This window comes from Oncorhynchus kisutch, linkage group LG12 (genome assembly GCF_002021735.2).
Source record: "Oncorhynchus kisutch isolate 150728-3 linkage group LG12, Okis_V2, whole genome shotgun sequence".
In the NCBI taxonomy this organism is placed as follows: domain Eukaryota; kingdom Metazoa; phylum Chordata; class Actinopteri; order Salmoniformes; family Salmonidae; genus Oncorhynchus; species Oncorhynchus kisutch.
This window is the reverse complement of record NC_034185.2, coordinates 33,307,427-33,332,653: the sequence shown is the minus strand read 5'-3', so window position 1 is coordinate 33,332,653 and position 25,227 is coordinate 33,307,427. Positions and strand designations below refer to the sequence as shown.

Genomic DNA, 25,227 nt, shown 5'->3' with positions numbered 1-25,227 from the left:
ACATGGAAAATTCTATAAATCCGATTATTTTTATATGAATAAAGACTAACGTGACAAAATGTCCCTCTGTGATTCCTCCAAAATGTCTCCGAAGTTTTCAGCATCATTACAAAGCTCTAGTTATTTTGTTGTTTTGACAACGTAATTTCTGAAGATCATTATGTATTTCATGTGATTAGTGATGAATTTTAAGGTAAAAATAAAATAAAAAATCAACTGTCCCTCATTTTAAGGACAACCCTGTCATGTGACCTGAACTCTCCTTAAAAAACTCCTTACTCCTTAAAAAAAAAAGATCTGAAGACACATTGAACATCTAATAGTCAAATCATAGTGAGCTGGTTCGATTCTTTTTTCCCATTTTCTGGTGTTTTGTGGTTGAAAACTTAAAAGGGGCGAGCATAACAGGTCAACCTTCCTACCCATAGACACGCTAGAAATGTTTTCACAATAAATATACAAATTGTCAAGCTTGCGTTCGAATGCCCCTCCCTGTTGCACACAACAAGCTTCCATTCCCCATCACAGGAGATTTATGGCTGATTTAAGTCGTCAACACTGTTACGGTCAACCTTGTTACTTTATTTGGCACTTACTGAATTATTTTTTTTAATTTAACCTCTTCAGATGGGAAAGCCATCTGTTTTTTGTTAGGTATGAACATGTGCTCTTTTTGACAGAATGTTAAAATTAGGTGAAGTTACACTACTCAAAAGGCACCTAATTGGTGGAATGATCGACGGGCTGTCTTGTCTTTGTTCATGAGCACATTTGAATAAACTGAGACCACAGACAGACAGCTGTAGAGATACAATTTAATGTAAAACAAAAGGGTTACCAAGGTTAAGCATTACATCATTAATTTGAACAAAACACAGGTTAAAAAGAGTGAGCAATGAGCATGACAGTGGATTGGGCAGTAAGTGGAAACATGTCCTCTAGTGCAAGGCAAATGGGAGTATAGCTGAAGAATGGACTACCCACAACACAATCAATCACAATTCAATGCCCTTAGGGTACAGTACATTTAGCCTCGAATGACAACTCTATGCACAATTAAGAGAAGATATCTATGTCAGTTACACATTATGGCACATGAATGGGTAAGTTGTAACATAAGGAAGAAGGAGGTATCAGCTTGCTATGTTTGAGTGTAACAGTGACAGTGTGACATGTAAACAAGGATATGCAAAACCAAGGAGTGAAGCACAAACAAAATCCTCTAAATCCTCTTTTCACACTACTGAGCCAAACTTAATCAAGCTGTATTGGAACTGGCCTGGTTACGTATACACCATAGTTGCTGGAATGACGCTAGAAAGGACAGAGTGAAAAGAAAATATCTGTGCCAGCACAGTACAGTTCCGCTCGGCCATATAGTGTGAATCAGGCATTTGTAAGCGCAGACGCAACGGGATGACACAGTAGCATACCTAGGAATCTGACAGTATGACTTAACAAGGGATGGACTCAAACACATCTGAGGAGAACTTAAACAGCAAACATTCACAAGACGGCAAAAAGGCATACTCTTAACACATACTGTGTACAAAATACATGACACCAAACATAAAAATAAAAAAAACTTCCTGATGGCAAGCTTGATTGATCCTTGATTATGGCAGAGATCCAATTTGAGTGATGTCACTCGGTGTTAGTGTAATACATTTGTTTGTTTTTTTTACTTAAAAAAATCACGGAGGAACTCTCCAGGTGACTTTCAATGTGGCATGCTACAATCCCCCACTACTAGTAAGACAATCTTAAGCAGAGCATATTCATCCCCGTCTACGTTCATACTGCACATCATGCTTCCTTTTCATTTTGGCCCGAATAGTTATTGATTTCAATAAAAGTGTTAGAATTGGAAGGAGTGTACTCTGCAGACTTCTCTACTGCTACTCTGTTTCAGTTCAATGGATGCACATGAAACATTTTGAGTCCTTCATGTGTCTGTTTTACTGTTGTTTTACCGATATGTCGTATCTCTGTTCGTTGCCTGACTAGAAAGTGCAGGAAAAAATGTAAAGCTACCGTATATGTGCAACATGTCAGTGTTAGTATGACAAATGGAGTGCTCTTTTCGATCAAGACAATTCACAATAGAACAAAGCAAATCGGCGGCCTTCCTATGGACCAGCAAAACACACCGAACCTGCCACTGTTATAAGAGAGAGCTAAACAAAAACTGTATTTGGCAACTTTGCTAAAGTTGTGTATCCAACATTAGTATCTTTCAGCCTAGTCTTGCAGTTAGTCAGTTAGTGTAAACATAATTTGGCGACTCCACGCATCGTCGCAACCAGTACAGTTAGTATATAGAGCTGCATTTCATTTTGTCTAAGTGTGCTCCATCCAATGTCATCATCATTCATTTGGCTTTAACCCTAGCCAGGTTAAACTGAACGGATAAAACAATGGTGAGTGCAGTGTTCCGTCTGGCTACTTCAACCCTTCCATAACAATCCACTTTGATCGACCGGACAGGTTGAAATCAAACGATGCAATTGAACGGGTCTCAGTGTGCTTCTCTGAGGCATTCAGACCATGAAAGGATGGATTTGAATGTAACTCTCTCAACAGGCTAAACATCTGAATGAGTGTTGATGCTCAGAGTTGAGAGAGGTTAGGCTTGAGCCATGGCTACAGTTTCAGGAGTCACACAGACCGAGTCAGAGCTGTGTCCGACACCAGCACAGTCCAAGAGACACAGTCATCATTTACGGTCACAGGAAAGAGGAACAGTCGGTGGGTGGGGGTTGGTGGGTGCTTTGGAGGGGATACGGTATTCAATAAACCCACAGGGTGGATGAATTGACAGCATTGGGAACATTAGAGGAACAGTCACTATTAGAACCCGTAGGGTAAAGGAAACGGTCTCTGACGAGATCACCACCAGCTGACCACAGGCTGTGGAGTGGTCTCTGACACACAGACATGTCTCCTCGGTCTGGTTGCAAGATCAAGTGTGTGTGTTGGCTGTGGGTTAGGATAACTCTGGGTTATCCTCAGAGAGCTGAGTGGGATACTCCTGTCTGTACATGAAAGTGAGAAGAAACAGTGCCACGTCGTGTGAACACCAATAGGCAGTGTGAGAGGTCACCGCCGACCAATAGCGGCTCTCCACCATGCCCTCTCGCAGTTCAAAGTCAATACGCCTCTCCAACTCCACTGTAACACACAGAAAGACAAAGAGTTTCACAACAAACACACACAAAGCACGCACTTTAAATACTAGCCATAGATACGGGGACAAAGCAGTTACAAAACACAATAGGGAAACCTCTGTCAAAAGGGCATAGTGCGTAGTAAAATTCACTGCTGGCTTTCGAAAACAATATGAGGAAGTAGGGTCCAATACGTTTTTCATATACTTAAAAATAATTACGATGTGCTTGATTTAGCCTGCCTAGCATGAGTTTGCACTTTTGGTTATGACACCGGTTTGGTTCTTTGGCTGTCCCCCCCATAGAATAACCCTTTGAAGAACCTATTTAGGTTCCAGGTAGAACCCTTTCCACAGAGGGTTGTACATGGAACCCAAAATAGTTCTACCTGGAACCAAAAAGAGTTCCCCTAGGGGTACAGCCAAAGAATACCTTTTGGAACTGTACTACAGGGCAGAGTTTATAGATTTCTTCCTTCCAATTAGTTTTTCCTGGCCACTGTGCTCTTGCCTCTGCCTTTGCTTGGGTCTAGGGCCGGGTTACTATAAAAGCACATTGTGACAACTGCTGATGTAAAACGGGCTTTACAGACACATTTGACTGACTGATTGACTGACTGACAAGCTAAATCAAGAACACCTCAACAATTTCGTATAAAATATTTGCAATGCATAATTGATCCAGGTCTGTGGGGAGCACTAAGGTAGATGCTTCGGTTGAATAGATCTGGTATAGGGATACGCACATGTGGTGTTGTCCAGGATAGCCGAGGTGGAACGAGACATGGAGTGCTCTATTTCTCTCGTCTCCTCGACTACCGCTAACTTCTCCACTAACTCCGCAGCCACGCCCTCCTCCCCTGACACAGCATTATCCACCTCTAAGACCCCGCCCTCCGAGTCGGAAGGCTCCTCCTCCACGCCGCCCACGTGACCACTTGAGCGCGAGAAGCGGGAGAAGAAGATCCCTCCGATGCCTTTGCCGAGACTTGCCGCGCCTGCCGAGACAGAGAGCACACAGCAAAACTCAGACAGACAAGCACACATGCACACACTCACGATCACATGGCACAGCACAGGACAACACATAAGTCTACTAACTTTTCACAGATATAGGCAGGAAAACAAGGGAACATTTATACTGTACCTATCACACCCATTGATTTACACAATTGCATTAGACTTGGTCCTATACTGCAAAGTGTTCTGTAAAAATACTATCTAATCATGAATGAAGGAAATCCTTTATTCATAGGTTCTATAGTGTCAATCCCTGTGACAAGACTTAATGGCTCTCCATTGATTTGTTGAGGCTGGGTTTTCTGGACAGTGGTTCTGTGCTTGGCTTGCTGCTACATCAGCTATGCAATCTACTTCTGTTTCAGCGAGCAAAAATTAGGCATTTCCACAGAATAAAAAAATTATTACACACACACATATATATCTTAATGCGTAGGTCTGTCCTTGACTAAAGCCAAACAGCCCACTCTCTCTACTATAAAATAACAAAATAAGCCAATTTCAGGAAAGACCAAAGTAAAAAACACCAACAAGATAAACAAAGAGCAAAGTCTAAAAAGCAAGGAGATAAAAATGAAGAATCCACCACTGAAAGTCCCTATGTCTCTCCCTTCCTCCCCCTGTCACTCATTCTCTCTCTCACCCATAATACTGGCTTTCCCCAAGTTCGTAATGGACTCTCCGTAGTGTCTTCGGGCCTGAGGGGGGGAGGTACAGGGGCTAGGGAGGCTCTCTGTGTCCGAGACAGATGCACTTTCCTTCAGTGCAGGGTTGAGAAGCGTGGGACGGATCAGGTCGTACGGAGTCGGACTACTTGTGTTATACCTGTAGATCCCGGTCACAATACAATACATGTCATTCACAAACACTGATTCGTACAAAAATGCTCCAAGGGTGCTGCTCTGCTGCCGATTCTGTGCTGTCCCAATGTGTGTGTGTGTGTGTGTGTACTGACTGTGATCTATTCTACTCAAAATTAAATACTAAATCCACTACTCACCAGTGTATTTGGACAGGTGAAATGTTACTGTAGTTCTTTAAGATTAGGGGCTCCAATCGGTACGCCTGAAAATACAGCCATAGGCATCATTAAGCACTTCCATCATGCCATCAGCAATCTCGGAACCGGAACCCAAAACCAAATCGTACGTACACTATCTAGCCAGCCACCTGATTTGACTCTGGAAGCACAAACGGAAACAGCAGGTATGTTTCCACCCCTACCAAAGCCCTTCCTGAGCCCCTTTCCCTTCCAATCCTTTACGGATCTGCTACAGTATACCATCAGTGACTGACTGCATGACTGAATGACTCTACTGTCTGGTTCAGTTGGTTGGCTCACCACAGGGTCGGTAGGATGAAAGACGTTGAAGAGACGTTGGCAGATGGATTTGGGTAAGATGTGATCCTGGGTCACGTTGTTCCCCGGTCGGATCCCTCGCAACGCCAAGAACACGGCCAGGGGAGAACCCATGCAAAAGAAGTTCTCCACCTATAACAAAATAAAAGGCACAGAGAAAATCAGAGGGGAACCGCGGTTAAATCCATGGCTCAATCTATCTGTCATAACAATTAGAAGGAATGAAATATGGAATTTGTCACCTTAAATTTCAAGGCTGAAGAAGAACCTTCAGATGATGGGGATTGCAAACCAGCAAACTGATTTTCCAAATCCCGTAACCTTTAGACATGAATGCAACACCAATATTATCACACAACCGTAAATGAAACATAAACATTCAACACTGGGGACAAGTGGAAGTGGGATCTGGGTCGTATTCAACAGGAAACACCGTAGCAAAAAAAAATCCTACAGAAAATGAGTTGGAAAGTTGTAATCCCTCCCTGTTTGGGCCAGTTTTTTCCCCGTTTGGTGCCTAATGAATTTGACCCTGGCCAGGGCCGTGAACAGACGTTTCAGGGAGATAAAATAATTTAAAAAAAATACTTTCATAATTCATACACTACATGACTAAAAGTATGTGAACACCTGCTCGTTGAACATCTCATTCCAAAATCATGGGCATTAATATGGAGTTGGGCATTAGTGAGGTCAGACACTGATGTCGGGTGTGGCTCGCAGTCGATGTTCCAATTCATCCCAAAGTTCTTCCACACCGTTCTCAACAAACCATTTCTGTATGGACCTCACTTTGTGCACGGGGGCATTGTCATGCTGAAACAGGAAAAGGCCTTCCCAAAACTGTTGCCACAAAGTTGGAAGCACAGAATTGTCTAGAATGTCATTGTATGCTGTAGCGTTAAGATTTCCCTTCACTGGACTTAAAGGGCAAAGCCCAAAACATGAAAAACAACCCCAGATCATTATTCCTCCTCCACCAAACTTTGGCATTGCGCATGGTGATCTTAGGCTTGTGTGCGACTGCTCGGCCATGGAAACCTATTTCATGAAGCTCCCGACGAACAGTTCTTGGTTCTGACGTTGCTTCCAGAGGCAGTTTGGAACTCAGTAGTGAATGTTGCAACCAAGAACAGATGGTTTTTTTAACACCCTACGCACTTCAGCACTCGGTGGTCCCGTTCTGTGAGCTTGTCCGGCGTACCACTTCGCGGCTGAGCCATTGTTGCTCCTAGACTTCACAATAACAGCACTTACAGTAGACCGGGGCAGCTCTAGCAGGGCAGAAATTTTCCGAACTGACTTTCTGGAAAGGTGGCACTCTATGGCGGTGCCACGTTGAAAGCCACTGAGCTCGTCAGGAAGGACGTTCTACTGCCAAAGTATGTCTATAGAGATTGCGTGGCTGTGTGCTTGATTTGATATACCTGTCAGCAACGGGTATGGCTGAAATAGCCGAATCCACTAATTTGAATGGGTGTCCATATTCTTAAAAAGAAATTGTATATATAGTGTATCTCGGCAAAGGCCTATTTATTTATAAAACAACACACTCTCTCATCATCACAAAGTGTAAGCAAGCTAGTTACATTCCCTCTTAAAGACATGAATGCCATTGGGAAAATCGGGTGATCATTGATGTTGATGACTGATGTAAATCTACAAGTTAGCTAGCTCAATTTCTTTTACTGATTTACCTCTTTATGTCTTTCTGCCTCTATCTGCTGCGGCTATCAGCCAACCAGACAAAATATTGATGATGATATAGGCTAAAGCAAGTGTTAACAAGTGTTTATACAATTTTATGCTGCTGTGGCAGTACATGTTGTTTTTTGTACTATTTCAAATGAATTATTTTACAAAGACAACAAACACATTAACAACACCATAGAGTACAACAATCATAATATCCATAAAACCTAATGGTCAAACAGAGAAATGGGTCTAATCGTTTTTCCACCATACATTTTCCCCACAGGGGATTTCAGAAACACAAAATAATGGGTCTGTGTTTCGTGTGAGCTTACTATGGCGTGACGTTTTAATAACCGTCTAAATCTGTCTCGGACAACGTGGCGTTTATCAATATATTTGCTTGTATTTTACACCCAACAAATGAAATGCTAATTAGCTGCTGGCTATCATAAAGAACTAAAAATGCCATGATGATCTGGACGAGACTGCTGAATCGAGGCAAAGGTAAGAATCTCTAGATTAACTATCTAATGTTAGCTAACTGTAGTAATGAATAAATTGTCTAAATTCCTTTACATTTACGCGTTAGCAAAGGTGCCAGCTAAAGATGACGTGCTTGCAGGGATTTGTAGTCTTGCATGATGTCTACTTTGATGCTAATTAGCATTTTCGAATCTGAGCGTAAATAGAGACGAATATATAGATAAAAGTCACCTTGAGAGATTTACATGGTTATCAAAAAGTCACACCAGGGTAAGCCTACACAAAACACTTATTTTAAGTGTATCTAAAATCCCCTGTGGGAAAAATGAATGGTGGAAAAATGATTGATTGGAACCATCATCGCATATGACGGTTAGGTTTTATGGGTATTATATGACACCTCTGTGGGGCTCTATAAAGAGGGGGTATGGCCTGGGTCCTATCAGGACACACAGGGCACCCAGCGGGTCCTGCCAAAGCACGCCCAGCATCCCGTGTGCAACGAGTCAAGCCTGGGGTGGGGGATGATACTGTTGGCAGTACTGTTGATATATAAACTAGGTAGCTAGCTACAAACACTTGACCTGGGATCGCATCTCTCAAGCCATGCATGTTTGGATACCGGGAGCGCACGAGCTCCGTACACGGCAGATCAACAAGCACAACCAACAGACGAGTTGGGGGGTGGCAAACTTGACGACGACTTGCGGGCAGTGGGTTCCAAACAACAATGACAAAACAAAATCATATTTTGGGGGGAGGGGAAATTAGAGCCTGACCCTGGCTATTGAGTGTCTACCTACCTGAGTCGTGTGAGTCTCAGCTCCTCTTGTAGGTGACGTTCCTGATAGCTTGACCAGCACTCTTGCATCTCTTTTGGGTCCGGCGATAGTTCTTCATGATGGAAGCGTACGGGGTCCCAGCCTGTCATGATGTCGAAGGTTATGACACAACCCAGGGAGTGGGACACGATGGACACCTTGCCACTCTCCTCAAACTCAGGGTTCCGCATGCAGAAGAGTGTGTATAGACGATTCAGCTCCTGAGTTAGACCCCTAGTGATCTACAGACACACGAAGCATGATGAATTACATTTGTGTATTAGGCTGCAACTGCAAATTGGTAGATATTAGAATTTGAGATTGAGTGTGTGCGTGTATGTGGTAAAATATGCATGGGACATGTAGACAAGTGTGTGTGTGTGTGTGTCTAGACACATGGCATGCGAAAGTGGACACTATCATATGTCTACTGTATGTTTATTTGACTCACAGTGACCAGTGGGCCCCTATAGTTGTCTACTCTACAGACATACAGACCAGCGGTGGCTGGTGGCACCAAACATGGGGAGGAGCTCATAGGATTTATGGTAATTTATTTGGAATGTTAATGAATGGGTGGTGCCATTAATTAAGAGAGTCTCACCTCGTCTCTGTACAGAGGGCTGGTGTAGTACATGATGTCCATAGCACTGCTGTTGAGCATGTCTCTGAGTCCTCGAACTTTGTCTGGAGTGATGGAGTCCACGGTGTCTGCAACCATCACAGAACCACACACACACCAAGTCACCTACAAAGACATTTCAGTCCCTCCGGTATGTCAAACAGTGGGACTACAAGCAAAATGACCTATCTATACACACTAATAGCTGATGTTACTACTTAAAGGGATATTTTATTTCACCTTTATGTATACAGGTCTGTCTCATTGCAAGAGAGACAAGACAAGAAAAAGATACACATACACATACGATAAAAACCCGGACTCTGCACCCTGCCATCTATGCTACCATGAGGTTTATTGGCGACAACGTTTCTCGACCACTCAGGTCTTCAATAGGTCACAAAGTAGGTGTGGCCAAACTGGCCAGACATACCTCCATCCAGGCACAGTTTGGACCTCCACTCCACAGGAAGGAACTCCACATGCTCTGTGGAACGATCGGAGAAATGCTTCTCCTCCATCTTCCTAGCAGCGTCCCTCATCCTGTAGACGAGTAAAGGCACAGAGGCAGATGCGCATAAACAAACCTTACACTACCAAGAATGTTTGGTCATATATTCTAGGAATACCCTCTTCATGAAGCTTTATGAGCGCATTATTATTGCACAACATAGCTGTGAATAAGTGATCGTAAACAATGGTGCCGCGACAGCTTTAGATTGAATCTTCCAGGTCCAATCGTTGGTATCCTTTCTCCCACTCTGCTCGCTTTCCGTACAATAATACTAGATTATAAACATATGAGATTGTATAAAACTCTATGGCAGGTTCTGATAGGGTTTTATACAGTATTATAACAGAGTTCATTGTTCCTGTAACTCACATGCTTGTGTTCCTGATGATGCGGCCCTCATCCATCTTCTGGCCAATCCCATGCACCACAAAGACAATGTGTGTTGTTTCGGGCGGTGTGTCTTCGGGCGCTGCCTCCTCCACATAGCCCCGATGGAGACGCGTCCCACTACTGCCAGCTGAGGAGGACACAGGGGAATTATACCAGTTATTATACAGAACACTGTAAATGTAGTTTTATACAGTACAGAAACACAGTATTTGAGCAAATCACACAAAAGATTGCTAGTTCTTTCTGTCAAAATTGATGTTTTTACTCAGGATCATTATGAGATGAAAAAAAATACATGCTTATGTCAAGGCTTATAATGCATTATAACCATAGGTGCACAATTGTACCTGCAGGTTTTAAGTTAGGTGTTATACACCTCGTTGTAGGCAGTGAAACACAGAGGATTCTTATTTCACCTCAGTGGGGATACAAACCTTTGGAGAAGCCCAGTCTCTGGGTGACAGTGCGTGCGATCTTGGAGGTGGTGGCATCACTGTAGAGATACACCTCGTCCACACTGTGCCAGTCCACATGGCTTCGGCTCAGTTTCAAACTGTGGATCGCTGTAAGAATCAAGAGGGAAATTAATTAACATAGACCTAATAACTTCCTTCCGTTAATGTGAATTAAGTCTCCAGTGACTTTTGTAGAAATCCCACTTCCATACACCGCTTGCATGCACTCAATCAAGGGTCGTGTTCAGTAGGTAATAAAACGGAAGAAAATTGTCCAGGTATGAAATTGTCCAATAAGAATCGTTTGTTTTTGTTTTCTGCGGTAGCCATGTGCGAAGTTCTAGCCACGTTAATTTATTTCCTTTTTCAAAGTGTTTGTTTTTGGGCCCAGAACCGGTGTGTGTTGTTCATCTATATCATTCACATAGAATGTGACAAAATACACCCTTCATCAACACTGTCACGCCAGACGCCCCCGTCCCACTTGCCATTGAGTCCATCCACTTTACAGTCCTTGCTGTCCACTGCGGTGGTCACCACCTCGGTGGCAGTCTCGTAGATCTCCCTCATCTGGTGGCCACGAAAACGGGCCAGGTGCTCCAGCTCGATGAGGTCACTCTCGTCCTCCTCCAGAGGAAGCCACGTGCCGTCGATGAACCACTGGCCCCTCATCACAGGAATACGGTCCTGCTCTGTGGACAAAGGGGTTGCGATGTATGGTCATGTTGGTCCATCTGTATTGAATGAGCAGGTATTGAATGAGCAGTAGGCTAACTTTGCTCTATGCTCGGACAGATGTGGGACTGTTATGACATGCTTATTGAATAGGAATGGCATCAGTGTGATAAAACCAGGATTAACAAGACAAATAGCACGAGAGAGAGAAACATCTATAGTGATAAGAATAGGCTACTCACGGTTCCAGTAGACAGGGTAACATTCTTTCTCTTTGACATCCACTTCATAGAGACCCCCTCTGACGCAAACAGCCTCAACGTTGACACTTATGGAATCCAGGTCGATGTCATCCGTTTCGTATCCTCCCTCCCCTCCACCTTCCCCTTCTCCTGTTGCCGGATCCGCCTGAACAGCTCCCCCCTCCGCCACATCCTCCGGTTGGGCCTCGGACCCCGTGGCTGACCCACTGGTGTTCTCTGGTTCGGTGGCATGATTGCGACATGTCACCTTGCAGGGGTTTAGTTCACATAATTTGCGGTAAATTACTTCAATTTTCAAAGAGTCGTGTCCAACAAATGGCTTCCAGGTTTTCTTGTCCTCTTTGTAGAACCATCGAACTTCCTCGGGTCCCAGCTCGGTGACGAACTCCCCGCGGTGTCTGGAACTGTTGGAGCGGTTCCGCTTCTTTGTAGTCACACTCCCATCACTTTCGGTGTACTTCAGGTCGTTTGTGATGTCCAAATAGCCTGTCCCTGAGTCGGGGAGAGAGTGATAGGCCGAGTAAGTTTCCTCCACTAGGCCCAATATCATGCCGTCTTGAGATAAACGGTGATCGCCTAGCAACAGCGGAGGCAAGTGCATTTCCAAGCCGGACTGGACCGAGTCCATCTCCCCGTGTATAGTCTCTCCCATCGGTTCCTCGTAGCAGGACACAAACACATCATTGGCCATATCCCAGTCATTGCTGCTCACGGAATTATTATCCGAGCTCAGTCGACGGGTAGTCGGCTTAATGTCCTTAAAATTGCTCATCACTTGACAACAAAAAAAATCAACAGCTTGTTCCCTAAAAAACAATATGGCCTACGTTCTCAAACGTATTTATTTCTGCGCCTCTTGTTGACCTTTGATTGACAGTCATAGGTCCAGGACTAACGGTTTCCAAACCTTCTCCTTGATTATTGTAAATGCCACCATCTTTGAGCCGGTTCATCCACTCAGTACCCAGATACAGGCTACCAAATTGGAGACTTTTTGAAATTGCTGATAGATATCCTACTATTCAGAGACCCATTTTGTCACTGCCAGTAGGTTTACCTGTTCACTTATTCTATTCGCATGCCTATCTGCGACTTGCTTACAACATAATTACAATGGTAGACTACGTGCTCCTCCTCCCAAATGCGCGAAAAGATTGCGCATGAGGGGCAGATGGTGCACTGGCCACCGTAGTTGAAAGACGGAAGTAACTGCTTTGAAGTATACGAATATTGTTTTCTCCACGGGTTTAATCATAAATTGGTTTATTTATCTTTAGCCAAGATTTAAAAAATGGCAGCGGTGTTTCTTATTACGTTGTATGAATATTCTCCATTATTTTACATTACTGTCATATCGTTATGTTTCGTTGTTACCGCCGCCATGGTCCTCGGCTGGTAGGTTCCTGTCAAATTGCCTTGTTATGACAACAACAACATTAGGCTGTTATTATTGAATGTAATGATTATTTTAGCCTACAAATAAAGTTGCCAGCTATCTGTACTTACATTAAGCAATCGGCCCTGTTTATATTTTGTTCAGTAAATCACAGGAGACTATACTAAATATTGCAAACGGCGATAGTCATTTGACCTCACGGCAATGCTACGTTGACACATCACGTGACAGCATACAGAGTGATAAATGTTGCAATGTTAGGCACGCACGAAAATGTAATTTTTTATTTTATTTATTAGGATCCCCATTAGCCTACGGCAATCGCAATAGCTAGTCTTATTAGGCAGCGACCCATAACGAAAAATACATTACAGACAAAATACTTTGCAATGTACATACATTTAAAAAATATTCACATGTTGTGGGGGTGTGTGTATCTATCAGTTACACATGCATGTCAGTACATACACACAACAAGTAAAATGAAACGTTGTAGCGTTAGTGCTATCCGGGAACCTTGGAACGGTTCTTACCCTAACTATAACCATTACCTAACCTTAACCCTTATCTAACCTTAACCATTTTAAAAGTCAACTGCAATGGGGTAAAATCAGAGTTGGGACGTCCCAGAGACCCTGGATAGCATGTACCTTGGATAAACCTGGCATTCGGGAAAGTTCATCAAAGTGTCATTGCCTCAGAAAACAATACAGTATCTGGTATTGTATTTACTGAAACATGGACTGTTCTGCACAGTTGTCTACTAGTTTTATTATAACGTGTTTGTTTTTTAAATAGCCATTTACAATGTTCTACATGCATTTCTTTACATCACAAGGTAGGCCATTAGAGAGCTTTATTTAAAAGCAGAAATTGTTTTATAAACTTTTATCAATTTGGTGTGCACGCAATATCAAGTTGTTATACTGTAGGCTATTTCACTCATCTTGTCTGATCTCTTATACACACAACATAATGAAATTCAGATTTTCTGTCCTATGTTCCACCATATCTCCCATAGGTTTGGTTTCGATGTCCCAGTGATTCTCCGCAGCTCTGATGAGACTGAGTCAGTCGTGCCTGTCCCAGAGAAGAGGATGGTTCAGGTGGCCAACCCCTTTGCCCTAGAGATGGGGTCCTCTGGGGTGGCCTCTGTGACTGGTGAGAGAGCATGCAAATACAGTTATTATGCAAAAACCACACATAGAGCCAGTTTCCGGGACAAAGATTAAGCCTCCAGGGCCTAAAAGCTATTTCAATTGTGATTTTGAATAAATGACCTGTATAGCATAGTGTGTTGTATTAGGCCTTTGCCCACACAATGTTATAGGTGTGCCACCATGAATGATGCGTGAATCTAGATTGTATAAACTGTATGGTTCAAGCCCTGAATGCTGATTGGCTGACAAAACATGTGTTTTTCCTGCTCTAATTAAGTTGGTATAATAGCAATAAGGCACCTCAGGGGTTTGTGATATATGGCCAATATACCACAGCTAAGGGCTGTGTCCAGGCACTCCACGTTGTGTCATACTTTAGAACAGCCCTTAGCTGTGGTATATTGGCCATATACCACATCTCCTCGGGCCTTATTGCTTAAATATACCACATTTTCGTATTGAGTGGTTAACCAGGGAAATATACAACTAGTACTGCATCCATGCCAATTTCCTCAACACCCATCTGACTGCCACTTTGAATCATTCATTGTTTTCCTCTTTCCAGAGGGTGTGTCCCTGCTTCCATGCTGCCTGGAGCCTTGTGTGCTGAGTTGTTACTGGGGTTGTGGTGTCCATGCCCTACAGGGGGCGCTACAGACCCACCAACACGGCCCCAGTAAGCTCACCACCCCACATCTGTTCCAGGAAGCTCTGCACTTCCAGTACCACCACTGCCAAAGCTTCCAGTATCCTTCTCACAGGCGATAATCTGATAATCGGTATCGTTGTTGTTAGTATAAGTACATGTTTTGTATATGGGATGGTCCTATGATGTGTTCTTCATTTTTACTCTTATTATTATCTATCCTGTTGTCTAGTCACTTTACCCTGCCTCTATGTACATACAGTGTCTAACTCAAATACCTCATACCCCTTCCTGCACATTGATCTGGTACTGGTACTCCCTGTATATAGCTTCATTCTTATGTATTTTATTCCTCTTGTGTTACTTTTTAAAGTGAATTGTTTTACTCTGCATCGTTGGGAAAGGCTTGTGACAAATAACATTTGATTTCCGATAGTCAGGTTCTAGAAGATATTATTTGCTCATGTTTGTCTTTTATGAAATATTGCACATTAATGCATGTTTCATTGATGTATGATATGTCATATTTCATCATCATGATATTTAGTTGTGGCACTAAGGTTGAGGATAGACGGATGGAGTGCATGCAAGGCTAAAATTACATGTCTTTCAGTTCAGTTTCATCCTGCATGTATTTTACCCCTTAACCAAAGGCTCAGTATGAGTGGAGAGGACAGAGAGGAGCATTATACCAAGATGCCAGCCGATCTGGGGATCACTGATTTCGGGCTTTTGCCACGGGAACGCTACCCCATAGTGGCTGTCCTCACACTGGCCGAATCTGAAGCAAGGGACACGTACAACATTGTTAGTGTGACAGTCTTGGTAATACTTGGAACATCGTCACATGGGGCCAGTTTCGTGGACACAAATTAAACCTAGTCCTAGAAACATGCTCAACGGCGAATTCCCACTGAAAGGGTTTTTATGTCCAGGACCAATCTATGTCCAGGATGTCCAATCACTTCAATGTGTATTATCCTAGGGGTAATGATGCAATCCACACCCCGATATAAGGTGTGCTCATTTGGTTTAAAGTTACCATCTTGGCATGGGCGTAGTCCTGGGATGTGACACTCATTATCCCTCATTGTTCCTCTCGCTCAGGTCGCCAGCGTCACAGTGGTTCACGTTCCAGATGACAAATACAGCCTGTCGGCACGGATCCTGTTTCAATATCTCCTCACGGCACAAGGGAACATGTATGAGTTGAAGGTACGGCTTTATTTTTTGTTAATTCATCATTTATTTCTCCAGTCTCATTGACGTAGCAGGAATGTCTTGTTCAAGGTAATGGACAAGGGCTCAGTGAGATTACAGTAGCCTATCATTACTTTTTTCAGATTTTTGGTTGTGTTCTAATATCCATACTAGCGTGCCGTTTAGAATGCAGGCCAATGTGCCAATACATTGCTTCCTACGTGATGTGCTATTGTAGTTATTAGAACAGAGTATTCACTGTTAAGAGCAAGTCTGATGCTAGCAGTTAACATCCTTACAAATGTTATCTGCTCCAGCCACTATTTATGTCAGCCGAGAGCAAGGGGTTGTCGGAGGCGACTGACCCCGACCGTAGCACAGAGGCACCACCAGAAACACAGAAAAGAGAACCCGGAAAGGAGATGCCAGGAATGGAAGATGAAGAGGATTGGTCAGAGGAGGGAAAAGGCAAAGACTGTGTGGTGTGTCAGAATGCACCTGTTAACCGCGTCCTGCTGCCCTGCAGGCACGCCTGTGTGTGTGACGGCTGTGTCCATCGCTTCCAACACTGCCCCATATGCAGAGCTTTCGTATTAGAGTCCTTTGCCCTGTTCCAGCAGCCCCATATGGAGGAGGTAGAGGAAGAATGAACTGTAATGTAGCAGGTCAATATTACCAGTATTTATAATATGAACGTAGTAATGTTACTCATTGGAGTAGCTCTACAGGCTACTGATAGGAAGGAATGGTGTCCAAAAAGTCCATGCTGATTGTCACAATGGGTGCTGTTCCAACAGATACATGAGTACAATTTCAACAGAATCAAAGTGTTTACCGAATGGATGATATGGTTTCACATTGGTGTTTTATTGGACATTTCCAACTGTTTTATGGCTGTGTGAGCATACAGCATATGTACATTTTATCACATTGAGTTTATCGAGGTGCAAACTACTTGTACTATTTGTAAAATGTAGATATGGAAAACCTAATATTTTTGATGTGCAATGTATAGAGAATGTATTGTTTTTGTCAATATACCATACTGTGAGGTGTTTTTTCTTTTGACCCTTAAATCGTGGCCAAAGTTATGAATTGCATCTTTATGAAAATCTCAAAGAAATCAAAACTGGCATCACAGCTTCCCCAAGGTTTAAAAGGCAGCAAAAAAATAGGACAATCAGTGTGAAATATCAATGTTTTAATGTGACATATTCCTTTGATTTTACAGATACAGGTGCTCCAATGGCAAGAATATTTGTTTTGTTAATATAACCCAAAATACTGGGCCAGTGGGCATAAATTTCACACTATGGAGTGGAGACAGAGACATTAATGTATCCATTTCCAATATCTATAACTGTTTTGAGGTCACTTCTTGGTAACTCTGTATATAAATGGTACACTAATTAGAACAGACACCGCCCCCAAGAAGCTTTTCTGCATCACACAAAAAGTTAAACCGCAAAAGCAAACCCCATCCCAGCCTCTCTTTCTCATCTACTTTCCATTTTCACATATAGGAATACTGATATAGGCATTTATATGGGCTTGTAGTCCAGTTTGGATTCAAGCTTCTTTGAGTCGGCAACCTTGCGAACCGCCTTCATGAAATCCTCTTGAGTGACGTACTCGTGATCGGTACGGATCGCAAACATACCTGGAAGATGGAAAGGAACGAGACTTAGAGCATGAACAGCAGGTTGGGTTCAGGACAATAACAGCTATGTTCAGATAGGTTTCCCGGACACAGATTAAGACTAGTTGTACAGTCGTGGCCAAAAGTTTCAAAGTCTGCTGCCTCAGTTTGTATGATGGCAATTTGCATATACTCCAGAATGTTATGAAGTCCCTATTTGCCATGCAAATTAACTGAATCCCCCAAAACAGCCCTGCCATGTCAGTGGTTCTCTTATTAACACAGGTGTGAGTGTTGACGAAGACAAGGCTGGAGATCACTCTGTCATGCTGATTGAGTTCAAATAACAGACTGGAAGCTTCAAAAGGAGGGTGGTGCTTGGAATCATTGTTATTCCTCTGTCAACTATGGTTACCTGCAAGGAAACACGTGCCATCATCATTGCTTTGCACAAAAAGGGCTTCACAGGCAAGGATATTGCTGCCAGTAAGATTGCATCTAAATCCACCATTTATCGGATCATCAAGAACTTCAAGGAGAGAACTCCAGCAAGCGCCAGGCCTGTTTCCTAAAGTTGATTCAGCCGCGGGATCGGGGCACCACCAGTACAGAGCTTGCTCAGGAATGGCAGCAGACAGGTGAGTGCATCTGCATGCACAGTGAGGCAAAGACTTTTGGAGGATGGCCTGGTGTCAAAAAGGGCAGCAAAGAAGCCACTTCTCTCCAGGAAAAACATCAGGAGAGACTGATATTCTGCGAAAGGTACAGGAATTGGACTGCTTTCCGATTGTTTGGGGGATATCAGGAAAAAAGCTTGTCCGGAGAAGACAAGGCAAGCACTACCATCAGTCCTGTGTCATGCCAACAGTAAAGCATCCTGAGACCATTCATGTGTGGGGTTGCTTCTCAGCCAAGGGAGTGGGCTCACTCACAACTTCACCTAAGAACACAGCCATGAATAAAGAATGGTACCAACACATCCTCTGAGAGCAACTTCTTCCCAACCAACCAGGAACAGTTTGGTGACGAACAATGCCTTTTCCAGCATGATGGAGCACCTTGCCATAAGGCAAACGTGATAACTACGTGGCTTGGGGAACAAAACATCAATATTTTGGGTCCATGGCCAGGAAACTCCCCTGTCCTTAATCCCATTGAGAACTTGTGGTCAATCCTCAAGAAGCAGGTGGACAAACAAAACCCCACAAATTCTGACAAACTCCAAGCATTGATTATGCAAGAATGGGCTGCCATCAGTCAGGATGTGGCCCAGAAGTTAATTGACAGCATGCCAGGGCGGATTGCAGAGGTCTTGAAAAAGAAGGGTCAACACTGCAAATATCGACTCTTTTCATCAACTTCATGTAATTGTCCATAAAAGCCTTTGACACATGAAATACTTGTAGTTATACTTCAGTATTCCATAGTAACATCTGACAAAAAAAATATCTAAAGACACTGAAGCAGCAAACTTTGTGGAAATTCATATGTGTCATTCTCAAAACCTTTGGCCACAACTGTAAACCAAAAAGCATACTCAATGGAGAATCTTAATTAAAATGGCTTTTCAGTCCAGGACTAGGCTTTATTTTTATCCGGGAAAGCCGCCCATAATGTTGGTCAGTTACCTGCTTCAGTGCACACGTTTCTCAAATCGGCTCCGTTGAAGCCGTCTGAAAGCTTCACGATCGCTTCGTAATCTAAAAATACAAAGCGACAACACCCGTTACAAGAAGCAGTTTAACAAAATCAAAAACATGATTACACCCAAATGTGTCCCAGTACCAGCTGTGCTAACAATCAAGACTACAGTGTCTCCATAGTGAGTGAGTACACACACACCTATTTCTCCATGTTTGGTGATGGGGCCAGAGTGAATCTTCAGGATGTCCAAGCGGGCCTGTTCATTGGGCAGCTCAATGTCTGTTGGAACAGTAGAAATAACCATGGGTCACTCATTGTTTCATACCATAGACATTCACATTTCTTTCTACTTGGTTATGATTAAGAAATCCCAAAGGAGATAAGGTCCTGCATGGCTCAGTTGGTAGAGCAATGGCACTTGAAACATCAGGTTTGTGGGTTCGATTCCCAGGACCATCAAAGAATGTATACACACATAACTAAGTCACTTAGGATAGAAGTGTCTGCTAAATAGCATATCATTATATTACATTGAGAGGATTAAGTATGAAGGTTGCGGGATGATGATGAGAGGAGGAAGAACGTACGGATCTTGCGGTCCAGTCTGCCGGGACGCAGCAGTGCAGGGTCCAGGGTGTCAGGCCGGTTGGTGGCCATGATCATCTTGACTCTGTGCAGGGTGTCAAAGCCGTCCATTTGGTTCAGCAGCTGTGCGGCGCACAAACACACAAAAGATAAGTCGGCGAGGAGCCAACTCACAGAGAGGATTATCTGCCGTGGATCCGGATAACTTTAGACATCTTTCAGTAAGACCCTTCAGTACGTATTGAAATGCCAGCCAAGCTGGCTGCAAACTACACGTCACCGAGTTCTATTCCCAAGCCACAACGGTCTTTCACCAAATAAATATATTTTCCAGAACCATCATTCTCATAGAAAGCAACATCTGTTGAACATGATCCATTCTATGTAACATATATCTAAGAGTTATGGCCGCCCATTTTACCTCCATCAGGGTCCTCTGGATCTCTCTGTCAGCTGACGTGCCCTCTGAGAACCTTCGGCCACCTTGTAGAGAAAAAAGTATTTCACTTACAACACATTCAACATTCCCAGACACTGCACGCAATGCTAAGCAAAGGGAGAAGGAATAGATATGGCATCAGGGCTCAGGATGCTTAGCCTGGTCCCAGATCTGGTTTTGCTGTATAGCCAACTCCTTTGGTTGACAATGACTACAGCAATTGGCTTTACAGCTCAAACTGATCTGGGAGCAGGCTACAGGTGAGGATGCTCACCGATGGCGTCGATCTCGTCCATGAAGATGATGCAGGGCTGGTGGTCCCTGGCATAGTTGAACATCTCCCTGATGAGCCTGGCACTCTCTCCAATGTACTTATCCACAATGGAGCTGGACACAACCTGCCGCAACCGGTGCAAAGAAGACAGGACATGCTAAGCGTCAGCCATGTTGTTCAAAGAATAGTGAATACAGCCCGAAGGGCCAGTGGAGGAAAACAAAGTGTAGCCTATTACTCACCTTGAGGAAGTTACAGTCCATCTGACTGGCTACAGCTCTTGCCAGAAGGGTCTTTCCTGTGCCTAATGAAAAGATAAGTGCATAAAGGAAATTGATGAATAAACCCTCAGGACCTCAGTGACATAACCTGCATTACTCAGGGTGAATCTCAAGTCTTTCCTTGGTTCGCTGCATCCTTTATTCCTAGACCTCCTTCTCAAGACACATTGGAGGAGAAGGTCTGAGGGGAGGGACCTCAGATCTTTTGATCCAATGTGTTTTGAGATGTAGGTCAAGGAATCCAGGACATGAGGAATCAAGGAACAATGTAAAGTCTACATCAAAATCCTGCTAGTGACTCACCTGGAGGTCCGTAGAGCAGGCAGCCCTTTGGAGGGATAATCCCCACCCTCAGGAAAAGCTCAGGGTTGGTCAGGGGCAGCTCAATCACCTGACAGGGAACATAGGGGAGTGTCATATAGAACACCTGCCTGATTCAGGGAAGCAGTACTAACTGTACTGTAGGATGTGACGTGTACCTCTCTCAGTTCACGGATCTGCTCGGCCAAGCCCCCGATCTCTGAGTAGGAGATACTGCCAGGGTCTTCATGGGACATGTTGTACACCAGGGGGTCGACTTCTCTGGGCAGATACCTGTAGGGTGTGTGAGCGTACATGTTATCTACCATCAGGGAAAACATTTAGGCCTGACATACCTTATACTTTTACCATTTTGTGTCAGTAGACTGTATTGACATTTTCTCAATAGGTGCGTGTCTGTATTAGGGCTGCACAATTGATCAAATTCAAATAGAAATTTCTAAATTGATTTGTGCAATATCCATATCGCAAGAGATCCATATCGCATGCAATATTTTGGAACGCCAATAAGCCGCGTGTAACGTCAGTTATGGTTTCCTCAGTTTGTCGTCTCTCTCTCTCATCGCTTGTGGTTGCTTCCCACACACACCAAGCCCTGTCACTCAAGCAGCACAGTTCCTCCTCCTCACTGTTAGATTCACTATAAGTTTGCATGCTGTTCTGTTAGATCAAATGCAGTCAACACAATGCTGCTTTCCACTTCGCCTCTTAATATAAATCATTCTATTTCAATAGTTCACCCAAGTGTTTTGATCTATATCGCAATATATAAAATGGTCAATATTTTTTACTTTTTAAAATCGCAATTAAAATGTTTTGCCCATATATTGCAACCCTATTGTGTGGGTGCAGTACCAATTACGGATGTTAACGGTTAACCGTTAAATCAGCTAGCCACCGAAAATGCATTTTACCGTTCATGCTTATCGGTCTATAGGTTAATTTGCATAATTTAGTGGAATGAGCGGAATAGCCTACCACCTGTCAGACAATGCGAGAGCAGCTCCTCAAAAAGCTGGTACTGGAGTGAAATGTGCTTTTGCAAGCCCAGTCATTGCGCAACAAATAACAATTCTAAATGCAATCACGTGTTAAACTGTTTTGATGGCCACGATTAAAGAGCTATTACTTGTATTTTTCAATCTCAACTCGTAATCAAAGGGCGCCTCCCATTCTTCATTCGAGTGCATAGGCTATAGTCGATGGTAGGCAGGCTATCAGCGAGTCACCCATCACTTTGCAATGTGAGCTTGTGGCAGTATAATTGTTTGAAACTGAACGTTTTACTTTACTTCAAATAATGAGGCATGTCTTACTTTGGTTCAACGTAGCCTAACCATTATTCAACCATAGAAACGGAGGCAATTGTTTTATAAAGACTTTCTCATGCCATTAAGCAGCATTTCTCTCCTGTTGTATTGCTTTTCATATCAACTTTCTTTCATTGTCCAGAAGCCAAAGGCACAATCCTAGTCATATTAGCAACCCATCCTAGTTGTTGCTAATCGATGCCCTGTCATTCTACGTTTCTAACAGAGATTTTCATCTCTGTCACATATGGAATCCCTAGTGCCTACCTCATAATGGTGAGGGTGGTCATGTCCAGGGCCACTCTAGTGCCTGGTTTGAGTTGTGATTTATCCAGCTGTGTGAAAATGACAGAGAGATGAGCTCAATTACAATCATGGAGAGATGACACATTAAGTAAATAATCACTGATGAAACGTTGGTAACATCATGTTTTAAGACCTACTTGTCTGCGGCAGCCAACAACATAGCGGGGTCCATTGGTTGCCTTGACAATGACTGTGAAGAGAAGTAAATAATGAACATAACATGGGGTGTGTTCGTAAATTCCCTCTACGTATCTACTCCGATTTCAGAGCACTCTCGTCTGAGTGTGCCAGAGCGTAGAATAACTGCTGAATTTAGGAACGCTCAACACTCATTGAATATGGCCAGTGTCAGTTGGCAAAAAAGCGTAATTAAATTGTTGCCAGCAGCCCAGTTACAGTCATCAATGCTCTGGATAACATGAAAACAACCTAACCAGCTCTGCTAGGGCAAGTAAAATGGTCAGAGTGAGGTGTTCTCTCATGTGTCTGGAAGTAGCTAGCAAGCTAGCCAGTTGGCTTGGGTGCTTGACTGCGGTTGTGAGATCAGAACTCTCGGATCAACCCTACTCCTCCGTCAGAGTGTCCAGTGTGCGCTCTGGACGCTCTGAGAGCAAACGGACAATCTGACAACACTCTGAATTTACAAATACTCAAAGTAAACTGAGGCACTCCAGAGTGAATTTACAAACGCACCCATGGCATCGTGTGTTCTTCAATGCACTCTGGAGTGCCAGAGTGAGCTCTGGGCGTTTGTACATTCAGAGCGCACACTGTACACTCTGGCTGAGGAGTAGGGTTGACCCGAGAGTTCTGATCTCACAACTGTAGTCAACTGGCTAAAGTTGGCTAACTTGCTAGCTACTTCCAGACACAAATGAGAGAACACCTCACTCTTACCATTTTAGTCACCTTAGCAGAGGTGCTTAGGATGTTTTCATGTTGTCTAAAGCATTGGTGACTAACTGTGCTGCTGGCAACAATTTTATGAATTGTTTTGGCCGACAGGTTATATCCAATGGGTGTTACTCTGCTCATCAGTTATTCAGCTCTCTGGCACACACTGACTAGTGCTTTGAAATCGGAGTAGCTTACCAGAGTGAATTTACGAACACACCATAATATGTGACGTTTAAGGATGTAGCTAGGCATATAAATAGGCAATATTGCTAGGCAATATAAATTGCCGTCATATTAGCGACAACTTACATTTCTCCTCCGTCAGCTGTTTGAGCACTTCACCCACAATCTGCATAAAGTATGAAAATAATTCGCAGTTCAAATCTATTCATTAAGACACATTTGTGTACACTATATTGCCGGTCAATAATCATATCTGAATACACCATCTTACCTGACCAACACTTTGTAAGGCCTTCAGGTCATTTTCAGATTTTTCATATTGTTTTGTCTGTTCCTTGAGCTGTTCCCTCACTGAAAACAGAGTCAGACAGAGGATACGAATGGAATCAAGATGTGTAGCTAACGTTAGCTAGCTACAGTTAGTAAGTTAACGTTAGCTGATTATGTCTGTTATTGTTCTTCCATGACTTCAAGCTAAACTCGAACTAATATTGTTAGCTATCGGTCTTGGCAAATAACGTTAGCTGGTTAAACTGTTTTGCCATGGCTTAGTACAGCAAATACATTTAAATATACGGCTAGTTACAGCTGTTTTTGTAGCTAGCATTTTGCTAACGCGTTAGCCGGTTGTGAAGACCATTCATTTCTATGGACGAGTCTACTGGCACTGCATGACAAAGCGAGTTACAAGTAGCCAACAACCGCTTATCTAACTGTTTGGTGCTCATTTTAGTTAGATAACCAATTTTACGTGCATTATTCCGATCTATTGACAAAGACACGGTAATACATTACTTACACTCTTTTAAACGTCCGTCAATCTCTTTATGTTCAAGTAATCTTTTCCTGTAATCTTGAAGTCCCTTTTCTCTGGTGTCAGCCATGTTGCCTCTATGAATTATGGGAACTGTACGACGTGGGAAGATGGGTTTTGTTTCTGTGTCATCATGCAATTTGTCCCATCTGCCACATGGGGGAGGTGTCTCCTCATACTGCTCACTGGGTGAAAATATGACCAAGACCAAAGGACGCTCCAAAGGATGCCCCTTCACACTGAAAACAAAATCCTCTCGATCCAAAATAAGAGTTTTGTTGGGAAATAAAATATTCCCCCTCACTTTCAAATCACAAAAACGAATCATTCTATCTAAAAATTTATCTGGTTATGTTTAGCTTGGGTGACTTTCCCAGTGATGATGGGTCACAGATTAATAATAAGGGACTGTACGTTATTTATAATAAGGGATACCTGGAGAAAATCGGATCTCCCTGAACGCTTGAAAAAAATACAAGTGACCCTCCCCGATACCAAAATGAATCATTAAGACATATAGTAGATAGCAGAGAACATGCCTACCGTTTACCCCCACTCATAGGACAGATCAGAGCCTTGTGTACTTTGTTTTGTAAGCATTACAAGGCAAAGTACTCAGAAGGTTGTGGATTCGCAGACCACCGCAGACAAGGGTGAAAATATATCCA

At 43.2% G+C, this 25,227-nt stretch overlaps 3 protein-coding genes across 3 annotated transcripts; 1 reads left to right on the top strand and 2 right to left on the bottom strand.

Annotated features, from left to right (window-relative positions):
* Positions 1–798: 798 nt before the first annotated feature.
* Positions 799–13,068, bottom strand: LOC109900896 (phospholipase DDHD1). Its single transcript, XM_020496785.2, has 13 exons — positions 11,444–13,068; positions 11,015–11,218; positions 10,506–10,634; positions 10,051–10,198; positions 9,601–9,710; positions 9,150–9,256; positions 8,528–8,787; positions 5,789–5,867; positions 5,529–5,678; positions 5,187–5,251; positions 4,830–5,011; positions 3,913–4,164; positions 799–3,171 (listed from the first exon to the last, which is right to left on the bottom strand). The coding sequence occupies exons 1-13, from the start codon at positions 12,234–12,236 to the stop codon at positions 2,987–2,989; spliced, it is 2,664 nt and encodes an 887-aa protein (XP_020352374.1). The 5' UTR covers positions 12,237–13,068; the 3' UTR covers positions 799–2,986.
* cgrrf1 (cell growth regulator with ring finger domain 1) lies at positions 12,599–17,281 on the top strand. Its single transcript, XM_020496787.2, has 6 exons — positions 12,599–12,859; positions 13,882–14,021; positions 14,586–14,766; positions 15,326–15,473; positions 15,774–15,881; positions 16,184–17,281. The coding sequence occupies exons 1-6, from the start codon at positions 12,756–12,758 to the stop codon at positions 16,514–16,516; spliced, it is 1,014 nt and encodes a 337-aa protein (XP_020352376.1). The 5' UTR covers positions 12,599–12,755; the 3' UTR covers positions 16,517–17,281.
* On the bottom strand, positions 17,051–24,667 carry psmc6 (proteasome 26S subunit, ATPase 6). The gene is made up of 14 exons (XM_020496786.2): positions 24,545–24,667; positions 24,017–24,096; positions 23,872–23,911; positions 22,803–22,855; positions 22,627–22,694; positions 21,208–21,322; positions 21,032–21,119; positions 20,690–20,751; positions 20,448–20,571; positions 20,156–20,217; positions 19,737–19,857; positions 19,348–19,428; positions 19,134–19,205; positions 17,051–17,526 (listed from the first exon to the last, which is right to left on the bottom strand). Exons 1-14 carry the CDS (start codon positions 24,627–24,629, stop codon positions 17,408–17,410), a joined length of 1,170 nt encoding a protein of 389 aa, XP_020352375.1. The 5' UTR covers positions 24,630–24,667; the 3' UTR covers positions 17,051–17,407.
* Positions 24,668–25,227: the final 560 nt, after the last annotated feature.